The sequence below is a fragment of the Silene latifolia genome, chromosome 6 (assembly GCF_048544455.1).
Source record: "Silene latifolia isolate original U9 population chromosome 6, ASM4854445v1, whole genome shotgun sequence".
Lineage (NCBI taxonomy): Eukaryota > Viridiplantae > Streptophyta > Magnoliopsida > Caryophyllales > Caryophyllaceae > Silene > Silene latifolia.
Window position 1 is genome coordinate 83117917 of NC_133531.1, and position 20839 is coordinate 83138755.

Sequence of the window (20839 nt, forward strand, 5' to 3'; positions counted from 1 at the left end):
GCATTACCGTCATTAGTGTTATCTTGTAATCTCCCATTAGCAGCTAAATCAAGTAGAGCTCTATGATCATCATACAACCCGTTGTAAAACTGGTTGCAAAGGAACCAAATCTCAAAACCATGGTGAGGGGCGGACCGAATTAGTCTTTTGAACCGTATCCAAGCTTCATTAAAATCCTCAGCAGGACCTTGCTTAAAACTTGTAATCTGACTTCTCAATGCATTAGTTTTCTGTGGTGGAAAATACCTCTTGTAGAATGCAAGAGCTAGAGAAGTCCAATTGGTAATTGCGTCAGTCTCCATGTCTAAGTCACTTAACCACTAATCTGCATCATGTCTCAAAGAGAAAGGAAATAAAGTTTGCTTGACCTGATCTTGAGACACCCCAGCTGTTAAAGGAATAGAACAACAATAAGTAACGAATTTCTCCATATGCTTTGCGGGGTCCTCTCCTGGTTTTCCTCCAAATAAATTCCTCTCTATCAAGCTTATGTAAGAAGGCTTGATCTCAAAAGTTCCCTTATCAGCGGCAGGGAGCTTGAAGCCTTTAGGAATTGAAGCGACCGTGGGTTCGGAGTAACTTGCTAATGTAGGCATCTTTGGCGTTGTAGAAGTCACAGCTGCAGAAATAAGAGTGTCCACTTCAAAGGACGGATCTTCTGCAAAAGTATACCGCTCGTAGTCAAGTGTACTCAAGTCTTCCACTTGACTTACTTCTCTTTAAAATTTTCGTCTGTAGCGAAAAGTCTTTTCTGGCTCGGGATCAAAAGGTATAATCTCTAACCTTTTAGACCTGGGCATACACGAAAACAACAAGAAAAGATAAAACTGCCTCAAGGAACTGAAGTTCCCTGAAACAAAAGACAAAAGTAAACAGAAACAAACAGAACAATTGTTGCCTCCCCGGCAACGGCGCCAAAATTTATAAGGTTATTTTCAGTCGTTTGTGATGCGTGTCATTTATATGATGTTTTACACCTCATTTTACACGCATTTGAGAGCTCAATTGTGTAGTTTTATGCTACTATTTGCCCCATTTCGTCTACTTTCGTATTTTTATGTAATATTGCAGATTTATGCGGAAATGAGTAGAAATTGAGCTAAATCCGTCCCCGAGTATCTTGCATTGCATTTGACGTGAAGTATTTACTTAAGGAACGAGCTTGGTGCGCATTTCGAGGCCCGAAAGACAAATCCACGAGAAGTTAGAAGTCAAGTATCGCCTAATTCATGCGATCGATCGACCGCTACCTATGGTCGATCGACCATACCACGACTTCTAGGAGCCATTGTTCAGAGCTTACCAGTCGATCGACCGGCTTCAGTGGTCGATCGACCACACCGCTACTTTGACGTAAATTAATAGAACGAGGAATAGCAAGCCCATAGTAGTTAGGTTTTGGAAATAAGAACTACGTTGTATTCTATATAACGTATGTTAGGTTTTGAGAACAATTATTCAGTTTTCAGTCAGTTTTTATCAGTTTTAGATCACAAAATTTATTAGGGTTCTTTAGTTTATAATTACTTCCTTCAATAAAAGTTACTTTGGCAATCGGTTTTTGGATCTTTATTCTCTGCAATTCCGTTCGGTATTCTCCTGCTCTTATTTCAGTTTGATCGCTTTATTTCATTCGTAGTATAGAATTGCTAGACTAGTCTCCGAAAGCCGAATTATTGTTTTTATGTTAATCGTTTATTTAGTTGTTTTAATCATGAATCCTACTGTTTTATTAGTCAGTTTTATTGTTGTTGTTATTCCTAGTATGAGTAGCTAAATTCATTGTGCTAGGATGTAGGGGAATTGTAGTCTAGGCGGCATTAGAATTAGGAGACCTGAAATCGCATGCTGGTCGATCGACCGCTCTACCTGGTCGATCGACTGGCCTCGTGAAATTACCTTCAACTTAATTAATTAAATTGCTATGTTTGAAGAATCGAATGCATGCGACTAGTTAAATGCTTAGTATTTGACCGACCCAATGAAGATCGAAAGATAGGGAAGGGAAATAGACTACCTAATTAAGACGACTAGATTAATGAGATCGAAAGATGACTTAATTTAGACTTATAAATCACTTTTCAGGACGAAAGTTAGTTTAAGTGATATTAGGAACCTGTAGCGAGATCGAAAGATGCTACCTGTAAGAATGGACCGAAAGGACTTCTTATTTTCCCGTCTCATGTGTTTGTTTTAGACCACCTAGTATACTGCCGCCGAAACTATAGTGAACCGATCATCCTAGTACCCTTTTTATATTTGATTTAATACATCTCTCTAGTCTAGTTTATATTTCATTGCCTTTAGTCGTAGATCAATTCAACTCAAAACCCCCACATCTGTTACCTCTGGACTTAAATAGAACAGCTATTAATTGCATCCGCCTCCTTGTGGTTCGACCCGACTGCCGCTATCTATAGTTGTAGTTGGAATTATAAATATTATTTTTTGGTGCAGACAACGACGGGCATCAAATTTTGGCGCCGTTGCCGGGGAGGCAATTGTTCTAATTTTTAGTTGTTTTATTTTAGTCTGTTTCTTAGTTTAAGGGACATTCGTTCCTTAAACTATTCTCATATTCTATTTGTAGTTTCTTCTTATGCGCAGGTAACAAGGTGGTGAATTACTACCGTTCAATCCTGAGATTGAGAAGACTTTGCGCGAGTTGAGGCGATCATCTAGGGTATTGCCGACAGAGGAAGAGCTGAGTACCCTGTCTAGTTACTACGAGAACGAGCTGTTTGAGGAGGATCCACAATCGTCTCCAGTTTCTACTTCATCAGCGGAGACAGTCACTTCTCCAGATTTTCTAGAGATGGCTGAAGAAGCAACTATAGCCAGTCACTCGGAGCCGACAGCTGCGAACCTATATAAGGGGTTCGAATTACCAGGAGTTGATAGAAAATTCGAACCGAAGTCTTCTTATATCAACTTGGTTGAGAGGAACCAATTTGGGGGAGCTGCAAATGAAGATGCAGCCAAGCATATGGAGATATTTATTGACTATTGATGCTCTATACCCCCACCGACCGGTGTGACCCAGGACCAGGTGAAGGAGACAATGTTCATATTCTCTCTTCGTGATGCTGTAAGGGAGTGGTACAGAGACCTGGACCGAGCTGCTAATGGGATCACCGACTAGAATTCTTTGGCCTTGGCATTCTACAAGAAATACTTCTCTGCTTCGAAGACAAATGCCATTAGAGCTCAGATCACGAGCTTTAAACAGGGGCCTGACGAGAACTTTCATGAGGCGTGGGTGCGTTTCAAGAAGTTGGTGCGAACTATTCCGCATCATGGGTTTGAGAAATGGAGCCTATGCAATCAGTTCTACAATGGACTCTATGACGATCATAGGGCTATCCTGGATGCGGCAGCCAGTGGCAGATTCCAGGAGAACATGGGAGAGACTAAGGGGTGTAAGATCATTGATGACTTGGCCACCCATAAAGCTGAGTATGGGAATTCCAGGGGAAATCAAAGGAGAGCTGCTGAATCTCCTTCTATAGCTGCACTAGAGGCTCTCACGGCGAGATTTGATAAGTACGAGTTGGAGGAGCTTCAAAAGGGGGGATTTATCATGTAAATTCTGTTTCAGACGGTCCTTTCGTCTGTAAAAGATGTGGAGCTGAGGGGCATGTTTCAGACAATCATCCTAGTCCCTTTGAGTCTTGTGCTGCCTTTCAACACTGTAGGCAGACAAACACTTACTATGAGCCGAATGTCCATCCGAATCTGAAGTGGAGCAGCCAAAATGTCTTGAATCCGACTCAACCTCCACAGCAGCAGCATCAGCAGAATTATGTGCCTCCTCATAAGCAACAACAGTTCCAAAAGCCTCCGTATGCCCCACAGCAGCAGCAACAAACCCAAAGTTTTGATTTCAATGAGTTGAAGAATTTGTTGCTGAAAGAGTCTCAAGCTAGAGAGGCCGGGATGAAGATGTTGGAGAGCCAAATTGCCCAATTGGCTAGCAAGAATACAACTCGAGCTCCGGGACATTTATCGACTCAGACGGATCAAAAGGAGACCCTTAATGCCATTACCTTGAGGAGTGGGTTTACCCTTGATGGGCCCACCATGGTTGAAGATATCGCTGAAAAAGATGAGGCGGAACCAATTAAGAATAAAGCCGTGGTAAACAGTAGCAAGAAAAAGGCGTCTACTGGGGTATGTCGGGCCGATCGATCGACATACCCAAATCGATCGACTAGTCCGCGACAAACAGTAGCCTCTGGTCCTGTAGATTTCAGTCGATCGACTGCACTACCCGGTCGATCGACCGGAAACGCTGCTGAAAGTGATTCTTATCGTCCTCCAATTCCTGATAACTTGAGGGACCACTTGTTTCGGGGTACGACCGCCCCGAAAGTATTGAGAGACGACCCAAATGCTGATGGGTCAGTTTCGGTTCCGAAGTACGACCCTATGTCGATTAATGGTTCACATTTGAGACGGTCTGAAGAAGGGTCAAGCTACAACAAGGAGAAGGTTGTGGACTTTCAGCCTAAGTCCACCGATGCCGGCATGAGAGATTTAGAGGAGAGGGCTAAGTTACTTCTTACAGCCCCTTATCCAGAGCGATTGGTGCCGACGAAGGAACAGGTATCATTTAATAAATTTGAAAATGTTATCCGTAACTTAAATGTGCAAGTTCCTTTTCTTGAGTTAGTCAATCAAGTGCCTGCTTACATGAAGTTTATGAAACAACTTTTATCTAAGAAGAAGTCCCTTGAAACTGTGAATACTGTCGCACTAACAGAAGAGTCATGCTCTTATTTAACCCATACTGCACCACATAAATTAGCTGACCCAGGTAGCTTCTCCGTTCCTTGTAATATTGGTACCTTCTCAATTGAGAAGGCATTATGTGACCTAGGAGCTAGCATTAGCGTTATGCCTTTGAGTCTAGCTAGGAAGATGAAATTGACTAGGTTTGCAGTCACCGATATGACAGTACAGATGGCTGACCGATCTGCGGTCCAGCCTATAGGAGATTTAGAGGACATTCCTGTGCAGATAGGAAAGTTCTTTTTCCCTGTTGACTTCGTTGTACTAGACATGCCTGGGGATGCTTACATCCCTATCATATTGGGTAGACCATTTCTGCACACTGCTGGTGCAGTTATAGATGTTGGTTTGGGGACTTTGACCTTTAAAGTAGGAAAGCATTCTATTGTCTTTGCCCAAACAGCTAAGAAGAAAGCCCCCATGTGGCCAATAACTTGTAATACGGTTTTTGAAAAGAAATCCTATTTTGTACTTCCTGATATGCCTGTCTCTACACCTATTCCTGTTATAACACCTCCGCCCCAGATTGGGAGCAAATTGGAGGAAGATTCTTCTTTTTTAGATATTGCAGGAGCTAGTTTGGGGAAGGAAGAGCCGCATGTTGCTCCAGCTGTGAGGGAGCCAATCGTCTCAAGAGACGGCCTAGGAAGTCTTAGCTATGGCACTGATGAGGAGCTTGAAGATAAGCCAGTCAAAGTGGGGGAGTCTGACTTGGACTTTGATGAGCTAGAAGAGGTCATTGCTTGGGAGGATGATGAAGCTGTTGATCCGTTGAGTTCTGCGGATGTTGGAGTCGAGAAGAGTGCAGCTGAGAAGATGAGCACTGTTGAGGCTACTTCTTGTAGCCAGAAGCCAACCAAGTGGGCTATCCCGTGGCCGTTCTTGATCAACTATTAGTTGATCGAATGATTTATAAACCAAACATTTTATTGCTTTTTAAGACTATTTACCGTTTTTCGTGTGCGCGAGACGTTCGCTCTTTTAAGTTTGCTTAGGATTTTATACACTTTTGACTATTGCTTTGGGTTTTGCGCAATTTTGGGCGCGTTATTGTGAATTGCATGTTTATAGACCTTGATAGCTCAATTTATTGAGCTAATTAGACGAAATCAGAAAGTTACAGCAGGATTTCCAGTCGATCGACTGCCTCCTAGGGTCGATCGACTGGGTCGCGAATCCCAGAAGCTCCTGTTGCTGTTCACTTTGGTCGATCGACTGGGTGATGTGGTCGATCGACCGCCCAGAGCTGCTGTACCTATTATCGATCATTCCCCTGCTGTGTTTGGTCGATTTGCGGAGTCAAGGGAGTATTCCCTTCACTTTATTCCCCGCTTAATTTCTGATTTCTTCTGTTTTTCTTATTTTGCACATAATTTTACCGTCCCAAAATTGTTTTCTCGATTTACGCGTGGTATTGTTTGTCTTTTCAGGCACCTATGGTAGCACTGCTGGCTACTGAAACCTCCTAGCTCCCGCTGGTTTGGGGAGGTTTCCTTTTGCTGCGCTTAAAGTCTTGTGAGTTCCCGAGTCCTTATTTCGCGTCTTATTTATTTATTTAACGCAAATTCCCATTTCCCTTTTTACTTCATTACATGATTTTGCACAATGGGGACATTGTGTGATTTGGTTTGGGGAAGGGTTTTGCATAGCATTCATATGTTTTTGCATTCACGTTTAGTTATTCTGTTTGCATTGTTATTTAATTTCTCCATATATACAGAAAGTCCAGAAAAATTGAAAATTTTCAAAAATTTCAAAAAAAAATTGCACGTTTATTTTAGCATATAGGTCGAGTCGGAATAGTAGTATTTCAATGATGACATTGCATTTTCAGCTGTTTTATGCCTAAGCCTTGCTAATTGACATGTTATTAGTAGAATCATATATGCATAATCTACGAGTTTTCGTTAATTTATCTTGCTGGACTTGAAACTTGACTTTGATTTTTGGCAAACTACATCATATTCTGAGTTATTAGAGCCTATAACTGGTGTCATTCATGACCAGTTCATCTAGGAATGTGAGTAGTACTCCTTATGAGACATGTTACATCAATGTGCATAAATATGAACTTGATCTGCTTAATACCTGTATGCATTCGGTTTATGGTTTGTTGACACATGTGGTAGAGGTTTTCCTTTATTCCTTTTACCCATAAGCCCCACACTGCCAAAAACAGCCTTTTGTCCCATTACTACATCCTACATTTAGCCTGCCCTTGTCAAGCTAGTAGTTTATGTTCTTGGGATTGTTACTACGGTTTCGGTGGCATATGCTCATTTTGAGATGATGATTGGGAAGATGAAAAGGAAGTAAATTGAAAAAGAAAAAAAAATAGAAAAGAAAAAAGAAGAAGAAAAAAATGATTCGAAAAAGGAAAGAAAAAGAGTGCTGTACTGTTTGAAGCAGTTGATCGACTGGCATCATTGGTCGATCGACTGGAGTCCGAGAAAAAGAAAAAAAAGAATCAATTCGCATATTCAAAGTCTTTATTTTATGGCGATTTTTGCTCCCATGTTGCATTTATATCTTATGGGGAGTTGATTGATTTATTTTTATGGAGTTTGCGAGATTTGTGGTTCCAATTAGCACTGGTTTTGTTGTTGATTTTGAGCATGAAGTTGGATGTTGTCATATGGCTTTGTTAGGTACTAGCTTGATCACCTGTACCTCCACACTCCCATAATTATCTTTGCCTCTTCTTACCCATTACCTTATATATCCATATATACCTCGGCATGTGTCATGGTCATTTGATTGGTTGGAATGCATATGTACGGTTGTAGAGATTACTTTCATATTAAATTGGAGGCATGTTCTTATAGGTCGTAGTTAGGTGAGCGTCTTTACAATATTACTTCTTTCTATCTTTACATATATTCACCTTGTGCTTATTTGAGTGATTTGAGCGACCCGTGAGAGTCCAATTTGATAAGTCTCTATAGTTGATGGTTCAGCAGTTTTTGACGGCTTCACAACTCGTTTGCATGATTCATGTTACTAATTGAATGTTAGTTGTTGCATTAAATTGGTTTAGACTGTATGGTTTGCATTTCGCTCTGAGATTGAACTCGTTCCAATTAGGTTTTAGGACCGAGTCTAGTTCTTGCTTGGGGACAAGGAAGGGTTTGGTTTGGGGAAGTTTGATGCGTGTCATTTATATGATGTTTTACACCTCATTTTACACGCATTTCAGAGCTCAATTGTGTAGTTTTATGCTACTATTTGCCCCATTTCGTCTACTTTCGTATTTTTATGTAATATTGCAGATTTATGCGGAAATGAGTAGAAATTGAGCTAAATCCGTCCCCGAGTATCTTGCATTGCATTTGACGTGAAGTATTTACTCAAGGAACGAGCTTGGTGCACATTTCGAGGCCCGAAAGACAAATCCACGAGAAGTTAGAAGTCAAGTATCAGCTAAAGCAGTCGATCGACCGCTACCTATGGTCGATCGACCATACCACGACTTCCAGAAGCCACTGTTCAGAGCTTACCAGTCGATCGACCGGCTTCAGTGGTCGATCGACCACACCGCTACTTTGACGTGAATTAATAGAACGAGGAATAGCAAGCCCATAGTAGTTAGGTTTTGGAAAAAAGAACTACGTTGTATTCTATATAACGTATGTTAGGTTTTGAGAACAATTATTCAGTTTTCAGTCAGTTTTTATCAGTTTTAGATCACAAAATTTATTAGGGTTCTTTAGTTTATAATTACTTCCTTCAATAAAAGTTACTTTGGCAATCGGTTTTTGGATCTTTATTCTCTGCAATTCCGTTCGGTAATCTCTAGCTCTTATTTCAGTTTGATCGCTTTATTTCATTCGTAGTAAAGAATTGCTAGACTAGTCTCCCAAAGCCGAATTATTGTTTTTATGTTAATCGTTTATTTAGTTGTTTTAATCATGAATCCTACTGTTTTATTAGTCAGTTTTATTGTTGTTGTTATTCCTAGTATGAGTAGCTAAATTCATTGTGCTAGGATGTAGGAGAATTGTAGTGTAGGTGGCATTAGAATTAGGAGACCTGGAATCGCATGTTGGTCGATCGACCGCTCTACCTGGTCGATCGACTGGCCTCGTGAGATTACCTTCGACTTAATTAATTAAATTGCTATGTTTGAAGAATCGAATGCATGCGACTAGTTAAATGCTTAGTATTTGACCGACCCAATGAAGATCGAAAGATAGGGAAGGGAAATAGACTGCCTAATTAAGACGACTAGATTAATGAGATCGAAAGATGACTTAATTTAGACTTATAAATCACTTTTCAGGATGAAAGTTAGTTTAAGTGATATTAGGGACCTGTAGCGAGATCGAAAGATGCTACCTGTAAGAATGGACCGAAAGGACTTCTTATTTTCCCGTCTCACGTGTTTGATTTAGACCACCTAGTATACTGCCGCCGAAACTATAGTGAACCGATCATCCTAGTACCCTTTTTATATTTGATTTAATACATCTCTCTAGTCTAGTTTATATTTCATTGCCTTTAGTCGTAGATCAATTCAACTTAAAACCCCCACATCTGTTACCTTTGGACTTAAATAGAACAGCTATTAATTGCATCCGCCTCCCTGTGGTTCGACCCGACTGCCGCTATCTATAGTTGTAGTTGGAATTATAAATATTATTTTTGGTGCACACAACGACGGGCATTAGTTTGTTTTAGTCAAAATAAATCCTATACTACTACTAACAAGATAGCTAGCGGTAAGTCAGGGTCGAATCCACAGGGAGGCGGTGATTATCTAGTTTGTTGATGTTTAGAATGTCTTAAGGTAACCAATTGTGGGGGTTTGTTTGATTTGATTTCTAACAGCTAATTGCAAAGTAAATAAAAGATGAAAAACAATAATATTAAAGTCTAGGGATTCAGGTTCACTAGGTAGTCATCAAAGGGGAGGTTTAATTCATTGATTGAGCAATTTATATTGTTGAAAGTCATAAGATCGGTCGATTCTAATATGTCTTTTTAGATCTAACTTAACATGCAATCGCTATTATTAAGTTGGTCTAATTCAATTATCGTGGCCTATACTAGTCTTAACCCGGTCGGTGATAATCCTAGTTTATGCTAGACTAATTAATCAATTCTGATCAGTAATTAACGAATTAGAAGTAATAAGATAATTGAACAACAATAGAAAGCAATTTAACAATCAATTCATAATAATCCTTTTTCTAACAACCTAGATCCGCTTTCACCCTAGATAGTAAATTTAGCTACTCATACTAATTATAATAACAATAATAGCAACAATAGAAAGCATAATTAAGAACATGATGAACAATAATAAAGATGAATAATGAATTAAACAATAATTGAGGAAAGATTAATAGTAATACCGTAGTAATGAAGAACAAGCTTAGATCCGAACAATAATAATGAAACTAAACTAAACTAAAAGTATTTGAGAGAGTTTTAGAGTAGCTATACTAAACCTACGGAAAATAAAGCGTCCCATAACGTAGAGTACGAGTTTTGGTATTTATAGTAGTCATAATCGACTTAAGGAAATTTGCGGAATATTATGGAAACTAGTGGTTCCTCGATCGAGCCTAGGTGCACTCGATCGAGGCACCAATTCTCAGATACCCCAACTCTCGGCATTGTGAATTTTAATTGTTTATGGAGGTTCCTCGATCGAGCCCAAGGTGTACGCAATCGAGTATGGAGGTTCCTCGATCAATCCTAGGTGCACTCGATCGAGGAACCAAGTTCCTACTTCGCTCACTGAACTTCAAACGGCCGCCATTTCTTCGTTACTTGTCAGAAATAAGCGATTTTTATGGCGTTGGAAAGTGAAGAGGATAAGCTTTCATCTCCAGTTGGAATTACTTGAAAATAAGTTGTATAACTTGATATATGGCTCTTCAAATTAGGCACTTGTAATAAGAAGCTCTTTTCTTCGTGTTTTCTTCTTAATTTCTCTTCCTTCATTCTTATGAATTCTCGTGCCATGCTTCCTGTATCCCTTCGTGCCTACTCCGCGATGCCCATTTCATTCCTTTGCTCCTCAAATGCATCATTCCTGCATTAAACATCAAAAAGCGGAAGTATCGACATTCTAACATAAAAGGCATGTAATTAACATAATTTAGCACGAAATCATATCAAAAGCAATTAAGGGGAGGCATAAATATGTATATAATTATGACTCATCAACTCCTCTCTGCCAGTGGGGGACCCCAGCCGTTCCTACCTAAGCCCCGCTCATCTCCATCGAGCGATAAACCCAAGTTCTTTAATGTGCACATCGCTCTTGTGACTGGAACCACAAGGGGCGAATCAAGGGCGTGAAGCCACTCCCGCAAGTGACTCCACTCAGCCAGGGATGCACCCCAAAGATCACAGACAGTTATACAACCAATCAACAACATACTATCAACATCACCAAAACCAATCCAACATTATAATTAATCAACAATCACAACAACAATCACCAACAAATTATGTAGCCAATACTGAGTAGGGAAACCCTACCTGAAAAAAAAACACCACAGACGGTCTTAGCAGCTAATCAGAATCTTTCCTCAACGAAACCTCCTCCTATAACATACATACATACAATTACTACTACATTCATACAAATCACCCAAAACCCCCAATATCACCCAATTAGGGTTTCAACCAACTTTAACAAAATATTATAAAAATTATATAAAAAGCTTACCCTCGATACAACGATCGCAACGACGTAAAGAACAACGTAATCCGACACTCCTAGCTTTGGGATTTGTTAATAATGCGGCGAAAGTGAACAACGTAACTTAATCTTCTCTTTGAAAGGTTTTTGAGTGTAAAAAGTGTTTAAGAAAAAGTGACGAAAGGTTTATATACTAATCCCGCATTATTAACAAAATCCGTCAACGTCACCCGTAAAAACACACTTACTCAATCGAGTAAGTGACTTACTCGATCGAGTGCCCCTTACTCGATCGAGTCCCAAACTTACTCGATCGAGTACCTTACAGGCCGTCTACTATTTTGCGTTAAAAACTACTTACCCGACAGAGTAAGCCCCACTCGATAGAGTACCCATAGACACACAAAACCGTCGTATTATATATACAATAATTATAATATTATAATATACAATAATTTGTTTGCTTAAATAAGGTAAAAAAAAAGCCATGTATACGCCACGCCAGCTCCACGTAAGCGGCACGTCAATTTTAACCTGATACTAGAGGTCAAAAATTGGGTAAGTCTACTTTAAGAAGAGGGTACCTAAAGTTGGGTTTATTTTGAGTTAAAATGTAGTTTAGAGTATTATGAGCAAATCACCTATACTTTGGAGTATTTATGTTAAATAACCCAAAAAATAAAATAGATTGATTTAGATATAATTAATAGTGTGATGAAAATTCTTAATCTTAGTAATTAGTAAAAAATGACTTGGTCCCATCGGGTGTATTCTAATGGTTTAAAACTTGGGTTGAATTTTAAAGGGATTCAGGTTTATGCATCTCCAACAGTAACTATGTGGAGTATATATATGGCGTAAGTCTATGCCTTCCAGCCTGTCACTCTCGAATAACTTGCCTTGGTATACGTGGTTTGCAAGCTATCATGTATATCCGAGAGTTTATCTAGTACGCACTAAAGATAGCGGTTGCGGGTACCCTCGTCACCGATTAAAAAAATCTTAAATCCATGTGTAAATTAATACTCCATCCATCTAGGTTAAAACAAATTGTTCTATGCTTCTCTTTTAAAAAAAAACTAAAGAGGGTCATGTATTATTGAGGTAAACAACGTCCACTTAGACAAATAAATTTATTTCACCATCAAGATAGTGAAAAAGATGATCACAATTCATCGTGCATAAATTTGGAAGCTTCATTGTTTGTATGTTAAGGTGTCGATTAATTGGATGCAATTTTAGAAGTTTATGATGGATATTTGTTTGCTTGGTTTATCGGATTTGGAGATGAGCATGTTGTTGGTTGCCATAGGCAATTTAAAGAAAAACAATAGATCGGATGGAACCACTAATTTTGTGGCTCTATGATACAATGTAAGAATTATGATTCTATTGAGATATAGGTTAGTTAGTTAGTCTAACTAACGGATTGTAACTAACTCCTAGCTAACTAATTCAGTTAAGACTAACCATAGTTAGTTGTTGTTAGTTAGTTAAGGGAAGGTCGGTTAATCACTTCTATAAATACAAGAACTCATGTATTCTGTTACTTACTTCTCTGAAATATAATTTCTCATATAATTCTCTCTTCTCTCTTCCATCATTTCTCTATTGTTTCCATTACATCATATCATCAATCATAATCATCATTTATCAAGAAGATTGGGTTTTAATATGGTATCAGTCGTCAGATACTATGTTCTGGTTTTCTGATCTCTTCCTTTTTTGATTTTCTCAAGGATAGAGGTATACTTCCAATCGCTTCTGCTATACATTCATTCGTTTTCATCTTCTCTGTTGATTTTCTGAAGTTTTCTTCTTTCTTCAAACTACTATTCTTTTCTTGATACATTAGTCATAATGCCTGAAAATATTGTTCCCTCAAACACAAGCTACGATTACTATGATGACCCCCTCTTTCTTTCCCACCCTGACCAACCCACTGCTTCTCTTTCTACGTTTCCTTTTGATGGGCATGACTTCATGGGGTGGAAAAGAGAGATACTAATGGGTTTGGCTACTAAAAATAAACTGGGTTTCATAGATGGGTCAGTACCAAAACCACCAGCTACTGATAAAAGGTATAATCAGTGGGTTAGATGTGACTTTATGACAATGAGATGGATTTCTAATTCTTTGGAAAAACCATTAAAAGAAAGTTTGAAGTATGTTAGATCTTCCAAAGAATTATGGTCTGAGTTGTTGGAGAGGTATGGTCAAGCAAATGCTATAGAAATCTATCAATTGACTAAAGAATTGGGTGCTGTAGTACATGACAATTTGTCGTTGGTTGAATACTATGGTAAACTGAAGAATCTATGGGAGACATTAGACTGTTTAGACCCCCTGCCTGTTTGTTCATGTGGCAAGATTGATCTTTGCACTTGCACTCTGATGAGAAGGATGGTAGAGAGGGACAACTAAATTGATTCAATTTTTAATGAATCTTAATTCTGGGTATGATGGAATTCGTACTCAAGTTCTGTCAATGGATCCACTTCCATCAATTGGTAAAGTTCTTGGTCTTTTACAGAAAATAGAAAGACAAAAACAGATCACTGATTCTGTTAATTCTTTGACTGAATCCAATGCCTATGCAAGCTTCAAGAACAATGATTCCAAGAAAGTTGGTTTTCAGAACAACAAGCCTCCTGATTTTGTTCCTAAGCACTGTGATCACTGTAATAGGGATGGTCACACTAGGGAAACTTGTTTTGGTTTGGTTAAATGCCCTCACTGCAACAAAACTGGCCATAATCCTTTACATTGTTTCGTGATCAGACGTTTTCCAGGAATCAAGGGTAAAGGGAAAGGTAAATCTGGGTCTGGTTATCAAAACAGGGGTGCTAATGCAGCAGATACTTTATCTTTTGATTCACCTTTAGATGAGGATCCAGTTACTGAAGTGGAGCATGCTGTACATCTAATAATATGTTGAATGCTGATGTGTTAGATGGCATCATTAATTCTGTCATTGATCAGGTTATGAAGAGGATTTCTGATCAACAACCGCATATCTCATCTGCTAATTTTACAGGTATGACTTCCAATTCTTCTCACGCCTTTACGGCAAATAAATCTGGTTCTCTGCATGATTGGATTGTTGATACGGGGGCTTCAGACCATATTACCTATGGCCTAAGCATTTTACAGGACATTAAGAATTTTCAGAAACCCATTAGAGTTGGTTTACCTGATGGAGGTGTTAAACTGGTGCATAAAATGGGTTCTGTGACATTGACTGATAAAATTAAACTGCTGAATGTTTTCTCTCTTCCTGATTTTAAACAAAATCTATTGTCTGTAGGTAAATTGCTTGATGATAACTGTTTAACTGTTGTGTTTAATGCCACTGGATGTGAATTTCAGGACCCTACAAGTAAGGCAGTAGTTGCTAAAGGAACCAGAATTGGAGACTTATACAGATTTCATAACACTTTGAAGACCGTAGATACTGCTCAGTTTGTTCATTTAGTTAAAACTTTAGTTAATAATAAGCTACAGAATCATGTAAAAAGTAAGATTAGTTTGACAAATAATGCATCTTATACTTCCTCTAATTCTTTGAATTTGTTTCATATCAGATTAGGGCACATGTCTGTTGATAAGTTCAAGTCTGTACCAGGATTTCAATCTGTAATAAGAAAAGATTTTTCTTGTAATACATGCATTTGTGCTAAACATCATAGGCTTCCTTTTCCATATAGTTCAAGTAGAGCAACTAGGTGTTTTGAGTTAATACATATGGATGTCTGGGGTCCATATAGGATTCCATCTATGACAGGAGCAAAGTCTTTTTTGACAATTTTTGATGATTTTTCTCGAAATACTTGGACTATTCTCTTTCAAAATAAAGATCAAGTTGCTGGTTTGGTGAAAGATTACATAGCTTACATAGAGAATCATTTTAACAGTAAAATCAAAATAGTAAGATCAGACAATGGTACTGAGTTTTTGCAACAACAATGTGATTCTTTGTTTAAAGCAAAAGGAATTTTACATCAGACTAGTATAGTTGGAACACCTCAGCAAAATGGAAGGGTTGAACGTAAGCATAGACACTTGTTAGAAACTGCTAGAACTCTTAGATTACATGCTAATTTACCTATTAAGTTCTGGGGTGATTGTCTTTTGACTGCTACACACTTGATTAACTTAATGCCTTCATCTGTTATACAAAATCAGATTCCTTATTAGCTGATGTTTGGTGTTAAACCATCTTATGAAAATTTGAGAGTTTTTGGTTGTAGTTGTTTTGCTACAATGCCTCCTACTTTTAGTGATAAGTTTGGGTATAAAGCAAGGCATTGTATCTTTATTGGTTATCCACACAAACAAAAAGGATATAGATTGTATGATTTGTCTTTGCATAAAGTGTTTGTTAGCAAAATGTAAAATTTCAGGAAACAATTTTTCCTTTCAAAAGGGATAACAGTTATGATGACTTGGATATCACTACCACTGAGTTAGTGAATCCAGCATCTTCTTATATCATTATTAATACACCAGGACAAATGCAAAGTTCTGGTAATTCAACCACTGAGTTACAGACTATCAACAATATACCTGAAACCAGTGCATCCACTGAGGTCACTGAAATCGGGAGAACTGCTGAAACCAGTGCACCCAATGAGGTCACTGGAATCAGGAGGACTACTGAGCCTGTTAGAAGATCTACTAGATCTAGACAGGTTTCTTCTTCATTACAAGACTATCATTATCTATTACCTGGGAAGGGTACAACTACAGCAGGCACATCATCAGCAAGCACATCATTAGCTGAAACTTTTCAGGCAAATATCTTGCCATCTCTTGAAGGTTATGATCCAGATTATGTTGGATCATTAGCTAATGTTATGCAAGAACATGAACCCTATTCTTATATTTAGGCAAAAGTAGATGACAGATGGGTTGAGTCAATGAGAAAAGAGGTCAAGGCTTTAGAAGATAATCAGACTTGGGAGCTTGTTCCCTTACCAAATGGACATAAGTCAATTGGATCAAAATGGGTATACAAGATCAAATACAAACCCGATGGCACTGTTGAAAGGTTCAAAGCTAGGTTAATTGCCAAAGGTTTTAACCAAGTAAAGGATAAGGACTATAAACATACATTTTCTCCAGTTGCTAAATTCACAACTGTCAGGGCTCTATTGGCAGTTGCAGCAGGCAAAGGTTGGCCTCTATTTCAGCTTGACATAAACAATGCATTTCTACATGGTGTTATTGATGAAGAGGTGTACATGAAAGCTCCTGAAGGTTATAATGTAGAGCCTGGACATGTATGCAAACTCAAGAGATCTATTTATGGGTTAAAACAAGCTAGTAGGCAATGAAATAAGGAGCTTACATTTTTTTTAAAAGGCTTGGGTTATGTTCAGTCAAAGCAAGACTATTCTCTTTTTACTAAGGAGGATCCTCATACAAAAGCTTTTACAGTAATTTTGGTATATGTTGATGATGTGTTACTCACAGGGACTTCAACAGATGAGATTAATACAGTTAAACAAAAGTTGGATAAAGCTTTTTCTATTAAAGATTTAGGGCCTATGAGATATTTCCTTGGTTTGGAGATCTCTAGGAACAAAGAAGGGATCATGATAAACCAAAGAAAATATATAATGGACATACTTGCAGACTTACAAATGGATAACTGTAATGCTGTTAAGTTTCCAATGCAGAGGGGCCTCAAGTTATCTGCTGATCAGGAAGAACTTTTGGAAAATCCTGAGCAATATAGAAGGCTCATAGGAAGATTACTCTATCTCAACATGTCAAGACCTGACATTTCTTACAGTATCCAGCATCTAAGTCAATTTGTTTCTCAACCCAGAATGCCACATTTACAAGCAGCCATTCATGTGGTTAAATATCTCAAAGGCAGCATAAATGCAGGATTGTTTTACAAGTCAGATTCAGATCTTCAACTGACAGCCTTCAGTGATTTTGATTGGGGTCAGTGTGCCTACTCTTGTAGGTCTCTTAGTGGCTACTGTGTTCTCCTAGGTCAATCTTTAATTTCATGGAAAACAAAAAAACAAGCTACAGTAAGCAAGAGCACTGCTGAATCAGAATATAGAAGTTTATCTTATACAACTTCAGAATTAATTTGGTTAGCATCATTACTGAAAGATTTACAAGTGCCTGTTCATCATCCTATCTACCTATATTATGACAACAATGCTGCAATTCATATCTCAGAAAATCCAGTCTTCCACGAAAGGACCAAGCACTTAAGCATTGATTGCCATTTCGTAAGGGACAAGCAGTTAGAAGGTTTTCTGATCACTAAGCATGTCAAATCAAGCTTTCAGCTTGCAGATATCATGACAAAGCCCTTAGGGGCAGATCAGCATTCTTTTCTTTCTCATAAGATTGGACTGGTTTTCCAATCCAGTTCAGCTTAAGGGGGGAATATTGAGATATAGGTTAGTTAGTTAGTCTAACTAACAGATTGTAACTAACTCCTAACTAACTAATTCAGTTAAGACTAACCATAGTTAGTTGTTCTTAGTTAGTTGAGGGAAGGTCGGTTAATCACTTGTATAAATACAAGAACTCATGTATTCTGTTACTTACTTCTCTGAAATATAATTTCTCATATAATTCTCTCTTCTCTCTTCCATCATTTCTCTATTGTTTCCATTACATTACATCATATCATCAATCATAATCATCATTTATCAAGAAGATTGGGTTTTAATAGATTCAATGCTTAAGTTTATTTCATTGAATATATCATTTTAAATACAAGTACAATGCTAGGTTAAGGAAATATACAATCTTAACGGAACTAATTATATGCAAGATACTAGAATATGAATAAGGAAAAGTACAACAAGAAATAATTGCAATTTCCTATACAAGATATCGACATTGTTTATAAGATATGTGTAACACCCCGGCCCAAACCTAGGGTCGGGAGCGGTCACTTACGGTAGCTTGCCAGGCTATATACATGGCCCACAGATCAACAGGGTCCATTCCAGCGCATTTTGTCCCCACTCATCCGAATCTCGGGAACCTTACCAGGAAGTCACCCATCCTAAGACTACTCTCAGCTAAGCCCGCTTAACTGTGGAGTTCTTTCGCATGGATAACCAGAAAAGAAAGTGCACTTTGTTGATATGAGTAGTACTTTCAATCCCTTTAAGCACTAGTCAGATTTTAAGCCTATCACTGAACCTCTTCAAGGGGGTACCTCACCTAAATAACGTCTTCGGTTCAGTGGATTATTACACACCCCCACATGAAGAATGCAACGTCCTCATTGCGCCTGGAAACATCTGACCGCAGCCGAGCCAAACCCAGAATCCTCCCCCGCTAGGTTTGTGACCCGGATACTCCAGACCACAAGCTCACCAGACGGTCACAGAGTTGCTCTGATACCAGTTGTAACACCCCGTCCCAAACCTAGGGTCGGGAGCGGTCACTCATGGTAGCTTACCAGGCTATGTACATGGCTCACAAATCATACGGGTCTATTCTAGCGCATTTTGTCCTCACTCATGCACATCCCGGGAACCTTCTCAGGAGGTCACCCATCCTACGACTACTCTCAGCCTAACACACTTAACTGTGGAGTTCTTTCGCATGGATAACCAGAAAACAAAGTGCACTTTGTTTATATGAGTAGTACTTTCAACCTCTTTAAGCACTAGTCAGATTTTAAGCCTATCAGTGAACCTCTTCAAGGGGGTACCCCACCCGAATAACGTCTTCGGTTCAGTGGAGTATTACAATATGGTTGGTAAGGGAGGTAATTGGGAGGAATGGTTTATTGTGGGTCACCGACGACAGGAATATGGGGTTACAGTTCAAGATATTAGGTGGTAGGGGGAGGTGTTGGTGAAGGCATCCCATGGTTGAAAGAGTAGAGAAGACTGGTCCCTCAATTACTTATTGAAAAACCATCTCTCACAAGTTTTAGTGTCATGGTTGGGGAGGAGTTATATTATAGTCGTTGGAATTGCGTATATACCAAGGACAAAAAGATTATGGGGAGGAAAAGTAAGTTTTTGTACTAAACTATTATATCTTTTTTTTTCATAGACCAACCAACGCCTTGGCCTATTTTTTCATTTACTTTAAAAAATAACAAAAGCACAAGAAAAAATAGCAACCATGAACCAAAGAAGCTAAGGGAAAAGAGACATACAAATATATACCAAGGAGTTTATTCGAGCACTATTCCTACCCATTTAGATAGTCCACCAAGTAGTTTACGAGCCATTCTTCGGGAGGAAATTTTTGGGGTAGCTATTCCCCGTGTAATAGCTAGTAGTTAACTTTCGGGGCTTCGCCCCTCAATCGTACCAAAAAAAAATGTATACCAATTTAGGAAAACTTTTACGAAAATTCCTTAATTCAATCTCATATGATGCAATATTTACAATTGCAAGAATAAAACAAAATAATGGCCTATGATTAGTACGTATAATGAATGAGTCAATATATTCCGGATGAGCCAAGCTCCAATATAAGATGGCGACTTAATTAAATTACTAGAAAATAATTAAATAAGAAAACTTAGGCGTCGTTTGATTGACCCTTGTAAATCATAGGAGCTGGAAAATCCCATGAATTACAAAATTGGGACTTGTTTGGTTGGCTTTCTTTTTTTGCCATAATTTAGGCATTTCATTTTCCAAGGAGTTTCCAACTCCTCTACAATGGAGGAGTTAGGTAATTGCAAACTCCGGTGTAATTGAATTCCTACATCGTTAACCAAAGGAATTTTGCTAATTCACATGAATTTCATATGGGAGTTTAATTCACATGAATTCGATATTTCGGTGGAGTTGTATTCCAACGGGCAACCAAACGAGGCCTTAATCGATTAAGGAGTGGGTTTAAACGTAAAAAATGTTTCACCCAATTATACATAGATTTTTATTTTTATTTTTTTTAGAGTATATTAGTTATATATTTTAAAGACACCTCAATAATTTTTAATATTTTATCCAATTATATTTTGAAATAAAACAAAAAAAAATGAAATGGAAACTAATTAAAGAGAATTGAGTAAAATTATGAAATGTGTATTTTAGTGAAAATATTTTTTTTACTAAAATTAATGATTTCATTTTATAATTTTTCTTTAATTATTTTAATATTTTTTTGTCACGAAACTAATACTCCGAGTAAGCATGTGTCAAGTCCTTCTCTAAGGTAATAATTATTACATTAATGAAAGATTTAACAATTTGTTGTTTGCAGATTTTATTATTTTATTTAATCAAAAGATCATAATTTTAAGTTTAATGAAAAAAATTATATAATTTAACTATAAGATTATTTTAATTAAAAAATAATAGTTTAATGAAAGAAAGTCTCACTTAGTGACTTACTTAAATTTGGATAAGTGCATTTTGGAGGACAAACATTTAAAAA

General features: G+C 38.0%; 1 protein-coding gene and 1 non-coding gene across 2 annotated transcripts; one reads left to right on the forward strand and one right to left on the reverse strand.

Annotated features, from left to right (window-relative positions):
* Positions 1-3196: 3196 nt before the first annotated feature.
* On the reverse strand, positions 3197-3303 carry LOC141589524 (small nucleolar RNA R71). Its single transcript, XR_012520458.1, has one exon. It is a non-coding gene; the product is annotated as a small nucleolar RNA R71 (small nucleolar RNA).
* A 10003-nt stretch (positions 3304-13306) lies between these two features.
* On the forward strand, positions 13307-13870 carry LOC141588298 (uncharacterized). The gene has a single exon (XM_074409745.1). The coding sequence runs from the start codon at positions 13307-13309 to the stop codon at positions 13868-13870; it is 564 nt and encodes a 187-aa protein (XP_074265846.1).
* Positions 13871-20839: the final 6969 nt, after the last annotated feature.